The sequence below is a fragment of the Arachis duranensis genome, chromosome 4, assembly GCF_000817695.3.
Source record: "Arachis duranensis cultivar V14167 chromosome 4, aradu.V14167.gnm2.J7QH, whole genome shotgun sequence".
In the NCBI taxonomy this organism is placed as follows: Eukaryota; Viridiplantae; Streptophyta; class Magnoliopsida; order Fabales; family Fabaceae; genus Arachis; species Arachis duranensis.
The window spans coordinates 49,888,642-49,900,832 of NC_029775.3; the positions used below are offsets into that span (position 1 = coordinate 49,888,642).

The 12,191-nt window shown below is 39.1% G+C and overlaps 1 protein-coding gene across 1 annotated transcript; it reads right to left on the bottom strand.

The window, feature by feature from the left end:
- Nucleotides 1–3,935: 3,935 nt before the first annotated feature.
- Nucleotides 3,936–6,475, bottom strand: LOC107484181 (uncharacterized). Its single transcript, XM_016104796.1, has 6 exons — nt 6,152–6,475; nt 4,957–5,463; nt 4,869–4,875; nt 4,268–4,785; nt 4,053–4,181; nt 3,936–3,959 (listed from the first exon to the last, which is right to left on the bottom strand). The coding sequence occupies exons 1-6, from the start codon at nt 6,473–6,475 to the stop codon at nt 3,936–3,938; spliced, it is 1,509 nt and encodes a 502-aa protein (XP_015960282.1).
- Nucleotides 6,476–12,191: the final 5,716 nt, after the last annotated feature.

Genomic DNA, 12,191 nt, shown 5'->3' on the forward strand with positions numbered 1-12,191 from the left:
TCTGAGGGCTACCTGAAACTGGAGGTCGATCTCGGACAAGATCTTCCGTACTGGTCGTAGCTGGTGTGTCCGGCAGGTGGATGACAGCCGGAGCTGGTACGTCTGACTTGTTGGACTGATGGTGCTGCTGATCCTCTGTCACCGAAGGGTGGGGGTACCTGCAAGGGACTCTGATGCTTAAGTTAGCACGGGTATTAAGCAGGTTTTATGTAGAATCAGAGTATGAGTTATACCTGGGTGCTCCAGTGTATTTATAATGGTGAGGAGTGACCTCTCTGGAGATAAGATAGTTATCTTATCTTATCTTATCTTATCTTTGAGTGAAGTCATCTTATCTTTAGGGGAACCGCCTTTATCTTTCTGGGCTTTGGCTGCCTTTAGATTGGGTTGTGTTCCTTCATTTTGGGCCTGCTTTGGGCTCCTTTGGCCTTTTGGCCGAGCTCTTTGAGAAGAGGTCGGGCATTGGCTGAGCTCTTTGATAAGAGATCGGATAGTCTGACCTGAAGAGGTTGGTCGGCTTGTCGCTAAACATCCCGGGTCGGACAGCTTGACCCAGGGTATGAACAGGCGTGAACTGAAGCAACTGAAGCGTCAGAAGCTATCTCTTGAAGGGCCAAGCACCCCACAGATTAAAGGAGCATCCACCTCCCAAAATAAAAGTTGTTGAGTCCTAATCTTAGCCTTAACTCTATGATAGTTGTTCTTATTAGGAATTTACCTTAGAAGTTATATATGAGTAGTAGTAATTAGTATATCTATTTTGATTTTATCTCTAATTAAGCTATAATTTATTTTTCTCATCATCATCAAACATGAATAAAATAGTAGATTTTTAGAATAAAGAGGCAATATTTTTTCGAGTTTTTAATAAGGAAAATTCTAATTATTTAGACGTGGTGGCAATACTTTTTGTCTTCTAAATGAATGCCTGAACAGTACATATTTTTTATATTGAATTTTATGAATCTTAAAATTGTTGGCTCCTGAAAGAATGATGAACAAGAGAAATGTTATTGATAATCTGAAAAATCATGAAATTGATTCTTGAAGCAAGAAAAAGCATTGAAAAAAAAAAGAGAAGAAGCAGTAGAAAAAGCCAATAGCCCTTAAAACCAAAAGGCAAGGGTAAAAAGGATCCAAGGCATTGAGCATTAATGGATAGAAGGGCCCAAGGAAATAAATCCAGGCCTAAGCGGCTAAATCAAGCTGTCCCTAACCATGTGCTTGTGGCATGCAGGTCCAAGTGAAAAGCTTGAGACTGAGTGGTTAAAGTCGTGATCCAATGCAAAAGTGTGTGCTTAAGAACTCTGGACACCTCTAATTGGGGACTCTAGCAAAGCTAAGTCACAGTCTGAAAAGGTTCACCCAGTTATGTGTCTGTGGCATTTATGTATCTGGTGGTAATACTGGAAAATAAAATACTTAGGGCCACAGCTAAGACTCATAAAGTAGTTGTGTTCAAGAATCAACATACTAAACTAGGAGAATCAATAATACTATCTAAATTCTGAATTCCTATGGATGCCAATCATTCTGAATTTCAAAGGATAAAGTGAGATGCCAAAACTGTTCGGAAGCAAAAAGCTACTAGTTCCGCTCATCTAATTAGAATCTGAGCTTCACTTAAAACTCTAAGATATTATTGCTTCCTGATTTCTTTTTATCCTATTTTATTTATCTAGTGGCTTGGAGACAAGCAACAGTTTAAGTTTGGTGTTGTGATGAGCGGATATTTTATACACTTTTTGGGGGTAATTTCATGTAGTTTTTAGTATGTTTTAGTTAGTTTTTAGTATATTTTTATTACTTTTTAGGCAAAATTCATATTTCTGGACTTTACTATGAGTTTGTGTATTTTTCTGTGATTTCAGGTATTTTCTGGCTGAAATTGAGGGAGCTGAGCAAAAATCTGATTCAGGCTGAAAATAGACTGCTGATGTTGTTGGATTCTGACCTCTCTGCACTCGGAATGGATTTTTTGGAGCTACAAGAGTACAATTGGCGCGCTCTCAATTGGGTTGGAAAGTAGACATCCAGGGCTTTCCAGCAATATATAAAAGTTCATACTTTTCTCAAAGATAAACGACGAAACTGGCGTTTAACGCCAGTTCCATGTTGCATTCTGGCGTTGAACGCCAGAAACAGGTTACAACCTGACGTTTAACTCCAGAAACAGCCCAGGCACGTGAGAAGCTTAAGTCTAAGCCCCAGCACACACCAAGTGGGCTCCAGAAGTGGATTTCTGCACTATCTATCTTAGTTTACTCATTTTCTGTAAACCTAGGTCAGTAGTTTAGTATTTAAACAACTTTTAGAGACTTATTTTGTATCTCATGATATTTTAGATCTGAACTCTGTAATTTTTGATGGTATGAGTCTCTAAACTCCATTGTTGGGGGTGAGGAGCTCTGCAGCGTCTTGATAAATTAATGCAATTATTTCTGTTTTCTATTCAAACACGCTTTTTTCTATCTAAGATACTCATTTTCACTTCAATATGAAGAAGGCGATGATCCATGACACTCATCACCATCCTCAACCTATGAATGCGTGCCTGACAACCACCTCTATTCTACATTAGATTGAATGAGTATCTCTTGGATTCCTTAATCAGAGTCTTCATGGTATAAGCTAGAATCCATTGGCAGCATCCTTGAGAATCCGAAAAGTCTAAACCTTGTCTGTGGTATTCCGAGTAGGATTCAGGGATTGGATGACTGTGACAAGCTTCAAACTCGCGAGTGTTGGGCGTAGTGACAAACGTAAAAGGATCAATGGATCCTATTCTGACATGATCGAGAACCGACAGATGATTAGCCGTGCGGTGACAGTGCACCTGGACCATTTTCACTGAGAGGACGGATGGTAGCCATTGACGACGGTGATCCACCAACACACAGCTTGCCAAAGGAGGAACCTTGCGTGCGTGAAGAAGAAGACAGGGGGAAAGCAGAAATTCAGAAGACAAAGCATCTCCAAAACTCCAACACATTTTCCATTACTACGTAACAATTACTCGTTTCATGCTCTTTCACTTTTACAATTGAAACTAAAGAACCCTATTGGTATCTTGATTAAGAATAATAAGATAACCATAGCTTGCTTCAAGCCAACAATCTCCGTGGGATCAACCCTTACTCACGTAAGGTATTACTTGGATGACCCAGTGCACTTGCTGGTTAGTTGTGTGGAATTACATAGTGAGTGTAATTTTCGTGCACCATGGGTCACACGTTCGCGTCATCTGGAGTTTTGCTCTTCCGCGCGTCTGCGTCAGTCACGTGTCCGTGTCAGTTGTGTTTCACGTGAGTCATGTGTCCGCGTCGTTCACCCGTGCGCATCGTTTGTGTTTTGTGCTAAGCTCGCATTCGCGTCATTCACACGTTCGCGTCGCTGCTTTTTCTTCAAAACTCCATTTTTGTGCTTTCCTTCCATTTTTGTATATCTCCTTATTCTCCTTTAAGTCATTCCTATCCTATGAATCCTGAAAATACTTAACACACAAATCACGACATCGAATGGTAATAAAGGATAATTAAATTTAATCTTTTTTAAAGCATAGGAAACATGTTTTCACATATATCATAAAATGAGGAAGGAATAGTAAAACCATGCAATTTACATGAATAAGTAGGTGAAGATTTGATAAAAACACTCAATTCAAGCACAAGATGACTCATAAAATAGGGGTTTATTAGTTGGAATGAACTTGAATAGCCTTGATGAGGTCCCAGTGCTAGCTGCTGCCAGAGTTTCATTGGAGATTGCATGAGAGGTTCTCTGTAAGTCTTGTCCATCTGGTTGGGCTTGTACATTGTGAGGAGGTTTGTTGGGTTGCACTGGAGGACCTGAGGGCCTTCTGACACTCTGTTTGGTCCTAAACTTTGGAGCTACAGAATGGGGCTGAGCCTTTGATGCCTGAGTTGTGGCTTGATTCATTGGAGTAGTTTGATGAATTCCTGGAACCCAAACAATAGTGAATCACATTTGGGCTCTAAAACTACATCTTGTGTTTAAAAAAAAAAGTTAAAAACTATGGTGTGTCTATTTACCTCTGTAGTTGGGGCAGTTTGTGAAATGTTTATCTCATTTGGCTCTACATGCGGCCTCTTTGGCATTTTTTTCTTATTTTTCCTAGTTGTATCCTGTATGACAGAAACATGTTTTGCAGCCACATATGTCTTGAAATATTAACTCATTGTGAATACTCAAAGACACAACCCAAAATGTATACGACTTACAAAATACTTGTCTAAAAAAAACTTACAAGAGGGTCCCGGTTAATAGGTTCAGGTTCTTTAACAGGTATGTTATTTACACCACCATCAATACCAGCCACATTCCCTATAGGGGGAGGGGCAGGAGCTACATTTTCAGTCATCACAACCAAAGCTTTGCTACCCGTTTTTGCCTTCTTCCTTTTTGGTTGCCAGTCGGGTTTAGCTGGTGCTCCCTTACATGTTTTATAATAATGCCCCTTCTCCCCGCATTTACTACACATTACCTGAAAAGTTCTTCTCACTTTGTCGCCAATCACTGGAGGGGGAGGGGGTGCACCGGATTCAGTCCTGTGTTTCTTTGGACGACCAACTGGTCTTACTATCCTAGGGGGTTGTGGCTTTGGATGGTCTGTCTTCTCACAAAATTCTTTGCTGTTCACTGGATTTACACACAAGTCATATATTTTCCTTACAGCATCTATAGTGAGATAAGGGCTCACAAAGTCTTCGGTAACCTTGATCCTCAACTTAGAGATAGCAGCAACTGAGTGAACACATGGCATCCCTATACAACAGCAACAAAAACATGAATATGATGTGCTAAAAACTGTGAAAATAACAAGACAAGAATTAATAATTAATGTTTACCTGTCAACTATCATGCATTGCAAGTGCAGGTATGTTATTGGAGATTGACGCCCAATTTGTGTTTTCCCCTAGTAACTTCAAATAGAACCCTGTCATAATCTTTGCTCCATTGTGCATTCCATTTATGACTCTGCGGTTTAATGTGACTGTCAAGTCTCCACTGCTGCATTGGTGCCAGTTTTCCAATGCACCTCCCTAGAATCCTCTTGTGCTTGGCCATCTTTTTCAATATTGTACACCTTATCTCTTCACACATTGTTAGAATCGGCTTCTCCCTAGCCTCAACTATCATAGAATTCCAAACCTCACACATGTTATTGATGAAGTTGTCATTCTTCAGACCATGATTGAAATATGCCTTGCACCAAACTGCTGGATCAAATTGATTCAGATACTCCCATCCTCCGTGACACTCACTTTTAAACTTCTCCATTGATGCTTTGAACTGCACCTGAGTAGTGCACTTGGCAGCATGCCATAACAGTCCCTTTACCTGCTTGTTATTGAATTTTTGTTGAAGATTCTTCCAAATGTGCAGCACACAATTTCTATGGTGTGCATAGGGCATGACTTCCTTTGTTGCACCCATAAGTCCCTGCAAAGATAGTTTAAAAACCAAATATAAGCCATTTATAATTACTACAGACATCTAATTATAAACCAATTGCTGGTAATAGAAGTCACTAGTATAAACCAATTATAAGCAACTTAAGCCTGTGACTATAAACTAATTATAAGTCAATTATCTTGTGCAGAATTGTATTTATAAAACAAAAAATTATATGCCAGTTATAATTGTTACAAATATCTAATTATAATCCAACATTTGCATCAGAAGTCTATAGCCACAAACTAATTATAAGTCAATTCCCTTGTGCAGAATTGTATTTATAAAACAAAAATTATATGTCAATTATAATTGTTACAAACATCTAATTATAATCCAACATGTGCAACAAAAGTCTATAGCCATAAACTAATTATAAGTCAATTATATTGTGCAGAATTGTATTTATAAAACTGAAAATGGCATGCCAATTATAATTGTTACAAACATCTAATTATAATCTGACATGTGCAACAGAAGTCTATAGCCATAAACTAATTATAAGTCAATTCCCTTGTGCAGAATTGTATTTATAAAACAAAAATTATATGCCAATTATAATTGTTACAAACATCTCTTTATACACTCTAATAATCTAAACAATATCTACACTATAATCCAACTATACTCTGTAGAATTATAAACAATATCAAAATAGGTTGGCAAATGTTGTTACCTTCTGTTGGTCGGACATGAGATTCCATCCGTGCACTTGATGGTCTCCCAAATCATCCTGAAACCGAGTTAAGAACCACATCCAGTTCTCTATGTTTTCTGCTCTTGTAACAGCATATGCAATAACGAAGATATGGTTGTTAGCATCAAGTGACATTGCAATTAGGAGTTGGCCTCCATAATACCCCTTTAAAAAGCATCCATCTAGGCCTATTAGTGGTCTACAACCCTTAACAAACCCATTTCTACACGCATCTAAGCATATGTAAATTTTGTCAAACAGCGATAGAGATTGCGGAATTAGGTCAACACACATGTCAGCCATGCTACCTGGGTTACTGATGAGCGGATAATTTATACACTTTTTGGCATTGTTTTTAGGTAGCTTTTAATAGGTTTTAGTTACTTTTTAGTATATTATTATTAGTTTTTATGTAAAAATCACATTTCTGGACTTTACTATGAGTTTGTGTGTTTTTCTATGATTTCAGGTATTTTCTAGCTGAAATTAAGGGACCTGAGCAAAAATCCGATTCAGAGGCTGAAAAAAGGACTGCTGATGCTGTTGGATTCTGACCTTCCTGCACTCGAAGTAGATTTTCTGGAGCTACAGAAGCCAATTGGCTCGCTCTCAATTGCACTGGAAAGTGGACATCCTGAGCTTTCCAGAAATGTATAATAGTATATACTTTGCCCGAGATTTGATGGCCAAAACTGGCATCCAAACGCCACCCAGAGACCTTTTTCTAGAGTAAAACGCCAGAACTGGCACTAAAGCTAGAGTAAAATGCCATAACTAGCACCCAAACTAGCGTTTAACTCCAGGAATAGCACAAACACGTGAAATCTAGGAAGCTTAGCCCAAACACTCACCAAGTGGGCCCCAAAAGTGGATTTCTGCACTCTCTGCATCTAGTTACTCAGTCTCTATAAATCTAGGTTACTAGTCTAGTATAAAAACTACTTTTAGAGATTCATTTTGTAACTTATGACATTTTTACATTCCTTATTATACCTTTGACGGCATAAGTCTCTAAACCCCATGGTTGGGGGTGTGGAGCTCTGCTGTGTCTCGATGAATTAATGCAATTACTACTGTTTTCTATTCAATCGCACTTGCTTCTGTTCTAAGATATTCACTCATACTTCAATGTGATGATCCGTGACACTCATCACCATTCTCGACTTATGAACACATGCCAAACAACCACTTCTGTTCTACCTGTAACAGCTTGAGTGTGTTTCTCTTGGGCTCCTGATTCACGAGTTTGATTATCTCTCCTAACAACAGAGCATTCAATTCCGTGAGATCAGAACCTTCCTGGTAGAGGCTAGAATCAATTGGCAGCATTTCTGAGATCCGAAAAGTCTAAACCTTGTCTGTGGTATTCTGAGTAGGATCTGGGAAGGGCTGACTGTGACGAGCTTCAGACTCATAATTGTTAGGCGCAGTGACAGTGTGTAAAAGAATCAATGGATCTTATTCCAACACAAGTGAGGACCGACAGATGATTAGCCATGTACATGGACCATTTTCACTGAGAGGACGGATGGTAGCCATTGACAACGGTGATCCACCAACATACAGCTTGCCATGGAAGGAGCCTTGCATGTTTGAAGAAAAAGGCAGTAGGAAAGCAGAGATTTAGAGGGCAAAGCATCTCCGAAAACTCAACCTGTTCTCCATTACTACATAACAAGTATTGTTTATTCCATGCTCTTTTTATTTTTTTACAAATAAAACTAAGAATTATTATTGATATCTTGACTAAAAATAATAAGATAACCATAGCTTGCTTCAAGCCGGCAATCTCCATGGGATCGACCATTACTCACGTAAGGTATTACTTGGACGACCTAGTGCACTTGCTGGTTAGTTGTGCGGAGTTGCAAAGTGTGATTGCAAATTTCGTGCAATGTGGCTTCTACTGGCCTACTCTCTATAGAGACTCCCGAGAGTTTGTGCATAACTGTGATAGTTGCCAGAGAGCTGGTAATCTTCCTTACAGTTATGTCATACCTCAATAAGGGATCTTAGAGATTGAATTGTTTGATGTATGCGGTATTGACTTCATGGGACCTTTCCCACCATCATACTCAAACACTTACATTCTGGTGGCAGTAGACTATGTATCCAAGTAGGTAGAGGCAATTGCAACACCCACTAATGATACTAAGATAGTGCTGAAGTTCCTCTAGAAACATATCTTCAGCAAATTTGGTGTTCCTAGAATACTGATCAGTGATGGAGGCACTCATTTCTACAATAAACAGCTTGAATCTGCTTTGGTCCGATATGGAATTAACCACAAGGTGGCGACTCCGTATCATCCACAGACAAATGGGCAGGCTAAAGTCTCAAATAGAGAACTAAAACGAATCTTGGAATGGACTGTAAGTGCCCGTAGAAGGGATTGGGCAAAAAGCTTGTATGATGCTTTGTGGGAATACAGAACAGCATTCAAGACTCCTATAGGGACCTCTCCATACCAGCTTGTGTATGGCAAGGCCTACCATTTACCAGTGGAATTGGAACACAAGGCCTACTGGGCAACCAGGTTCCTAAACCTTGATGCTAAGGTAGCTGGCGAGAAAAGATTACTCCAGTTGAATGAGCTAGAGGAGTTCAGACTCAATGCTTTCAAAATGCAAAAATTTACAAGGAGAAAGCAAAAAGGTGGCATGACAAGAAGCTGTCATCTAGAGTCTTTAAGCCAGGACAGAAGGTTCTGCTGTTTAACTCTAGGCTTAGATTGTTTCCTAGGAAATTGAAATCCCGGTGGAAGGGACCATATGTGATTACAAGTATGTCACCATATGGATATGTAGAGCTTCAGGATATTGACTCTGACAAAAGTTCATTGCCAATGGACAGAGAATCAAGTATTATCTTAAAGGCAATGTTGATCAAGAATGCTCAAGACTAAGACTATATTAAAGCTCAGTCCTGTTAAGCTATTGACATTAAAGAAGAGCTTATTGGGAGGCAACCCAATTTTATTTATCTATGTCTATGTTTTCTTTAGGTTGATGATCATGTGGAGTCACAAAAACAACTACATAATTAAAGCGGAATCAAAAACAACATCAACAATAGCACACCCAGGAGGACAGGCCTACTGGCATTTAAACGCCAGTAAGGATAGTAGAATGGGCATTTAACGCCCATTCTGGCAGCATTCTAGGCGTTAAATACCAGAACTGGCAGGCAGACTGGCGTTTAACACCAGAAATGGGTAGCAGACTGGTGTTTAACGCCAGATAAGGCACCCAGAGGGCGTTTAGACGCCAGAAAGGTTCAAGGATGAGAATTCCTTGACACCTCAAGATCTGTGGGTCCCACAGGATCCACACCTACCCCAACTCTCTCTCTCCTCTTCACACCCTTCCATAACACCCTTCCCCAAACACCTATCAAATCCTACCATCTTTTCCATTATCTCTTCACCACTCACATCCATCCACTATTTTCCATAAAACCCACCCACTCACACAACTCCATCTCCTCCATCTCTTCTTCCTCTAATCCTTTCTTTCTTCTTTTGCTCGAGAACGAGCAAAGCTTTTAAGTTTGGTGTGGAAAAGCTCAGCTTTTTGTTTTCCATAACCATTAATAACACCTAAGGCTGGAGAAACCTCTAGGAAGAGGTAAGGAAAAGCAGCTGCTTCCAACTCCGAGTCATAGAGGAGCTCAAACACTCCAAAGGATCTTCAAGAGGAAGAACTAGCCACCATCACTAAGGTGTACCCGTTCTTTAATCTCCTTGTTTATTTTATTTTCTATTTTTCGATTTTTATGCTTTATGTCTTGTCTATGTTTGTGTCTTTATTACATGATCATTAGTGTCTAGTATCTATGTCTTAAAGCTATGAAAAATTCCATGAATCCTTCACCTTTCTTAAATGAAAAATGCTTTTAATTACGAAAGAACAAGAAGTGCATAATTTTGAAATTTATCTTGAAAATTAGTTTAATTATTTTAATGTGGTGACAATACTTTTTGCTTTCTGAATGAATACTTGAACAGTGCATATTTTTTATAGTGAAGTTTATGAATGTTAAAATTGTTGGCTCTTGAAAGAATAATGAAAAAAGAGAAATGTTATTGATAATCTGAAAAATCATAAAATTGATTCTTGAAGCAAGAAAAAGCAGTGAAAAACAAAGCTTGTGAAAAAAATAAAAAAATGGTGAAAAAGAAAAAGAAAGAAAAAGAAAAAGCAAGCAGAAAAAGCCAATAGCCATTTAAACTAAAAGGCAAGGGTAAAAAGGATCCAAGGCTTTGAGCATTAATGGATAGGAGGGCCCAAAGGAATAAAATCCTGGCCTAAGCAGCTAAATCAAGCTGTCCCTAACCATGTGCTTGTGTCATGAAGGTCCAAGTGAAAAGCTTGAGACTGAGTGGTTAAAGTCATGATCCAAAGCAAAAAGAGTGTGCTTAAGAACTCTGGACACCTCTAACTGGGGACTTTAGCAAAGTTGAGTCACAATCTGAAAAGGTTCACCCAGTTATGTGTCTGTGGCATTTATGTATCCGGTGGTAATACTGGAAAATAAGATGCTTAGGGTCATGGCCAAGACTCATAAAGTAACTATGTTCAAGAATCAACATACTGAACTAGGAGAATTAATAACACTATCTTAATTCGGAGTTCCTATAGATGCCAATCATTCTGAACTTCACAGGATAAAGTGAGATGCCAAAACTATTCAGAAGCAAAGAGCTACTAGTCCCGCTCATCTAATTGGAGCTAAGCTTCATTCTTATTTTGGAATTTATTGTATATTTTCTTCTTTTTATTCTATTTTATTTTCAGTTGCTTGGGGACAAGCAACAATTTAAGTTTAGTGTTATGATGAGCGGATAATTTATACGCTTTTTGGCATTGTTTTTAGGTAGCTTTTAATAGGTTTTAGTTACTTTTTAGTATATTATTATTAGTTTTTATGCAAAAATCACATTTCTGGACTTTACTATGAGTTTGTGTGTTTTTCTATGATTTCGGGTATTTTCTGGCTGAAATTGAGGGACCTGAGCAAAAATCTTATTCAGAGGCTGAAAAAAGGACTACTGATGCTGTTGGATTCTGACCTCCCTACACTCGAAGTAGATTTTTTGGAGCTACAGAAGCCCAATTGGCTCGCTCTCAATTGCGCTGGAAAGTGGACTTCCTGGGCTTTCCAGAAATGTATAATAGTCCATACTTTGCTCGAGATTTGATGGCTCAAACTGGCGTCCAAACGCCACCTAGACACCCTTTTCTGGGGTAAAACGCCAGAACTAGCACTAAAGCTGGAGTAAAACTCCAAAACTGGCACCCAAACTGGCGTTTAACTCCAGGAGTAGCACAAGCACGTGAAAGCTAGGAAGCTCAGCCCAAACACTCACCAAGTGTGCCCCGGAAGTGGATTTCTGCACTCTCTACATCTAGTTACTCATTCTCTGTAAACCTAGGTTACTAGTATAGTATAAAAACTACTTTTAGAGATTCATTTTTTAACTTATGACATTTTTACATTCCTTATTGTACCTTTGACGGCATGAGTCTCTAAACCCCATGGTTGGGGGGTGAGGAGCTCTGCTGTGTCTCGATGAATTAATGCAATTACTATTGTTTTCTATTCAATCGCGCTTGCTTCTGTTCTAAGATATTCACTCGTACTTCAATGTGATGAATGTGATGATCCGTGACACTCGTCACCATTATCAACTTATGAACGCATGCCTGACAACCACTTCCGTTCTACCTGCAACAGCTTGAGTGTGTATCTCTTGGGCTCCTGATTCACGAGTTTAATTGTCTCTCCTAACAACAGAGCATTCAATTCCGTGAGATCAGAACCTTCGTGGTAGAGGCTAGAATCAATTGGCAGCATTTCTGAGATCCAAAAAGTCTAAACCTTGTTTATGGTATTCCGAGTAGGATCTGGGAAGGGATGACTATGACGAGCTTCAAACTCACAATTGTTGGACGCATTGACAGTATGCAAAAGGATCAATGGATCTTATTCCAACACAAGTGAAGACCGATAGATGATT

What these genes read in the sequence shown, in the direction of transcription:
- LOC107484181 (XM_016104796.1), bottom strand. Translation starts at nt 6,475, where the DNA reads ATGGCTGACATGTGTGTTGACCTAATTCCGCAATCTCTATCGCTGTTT. An exon ending in TCATGTCCGACCAACAGAAG is followed by an intron (nt 5,464 to 6,151) that starts GTAACAACATTT and finishes CTATCTTTGCAG; the next exon opens with GGACTTATGGGTGCAACAAA. An exon ending in CTATTAACCGGGACCCTCTT is followed by an intron (nt 4,182 to 4,267) that starts GTAAGTTTTTTT and finishes TAATATTTCAAG; the next exon opens with ACATATGTGGCTGCAAAACA.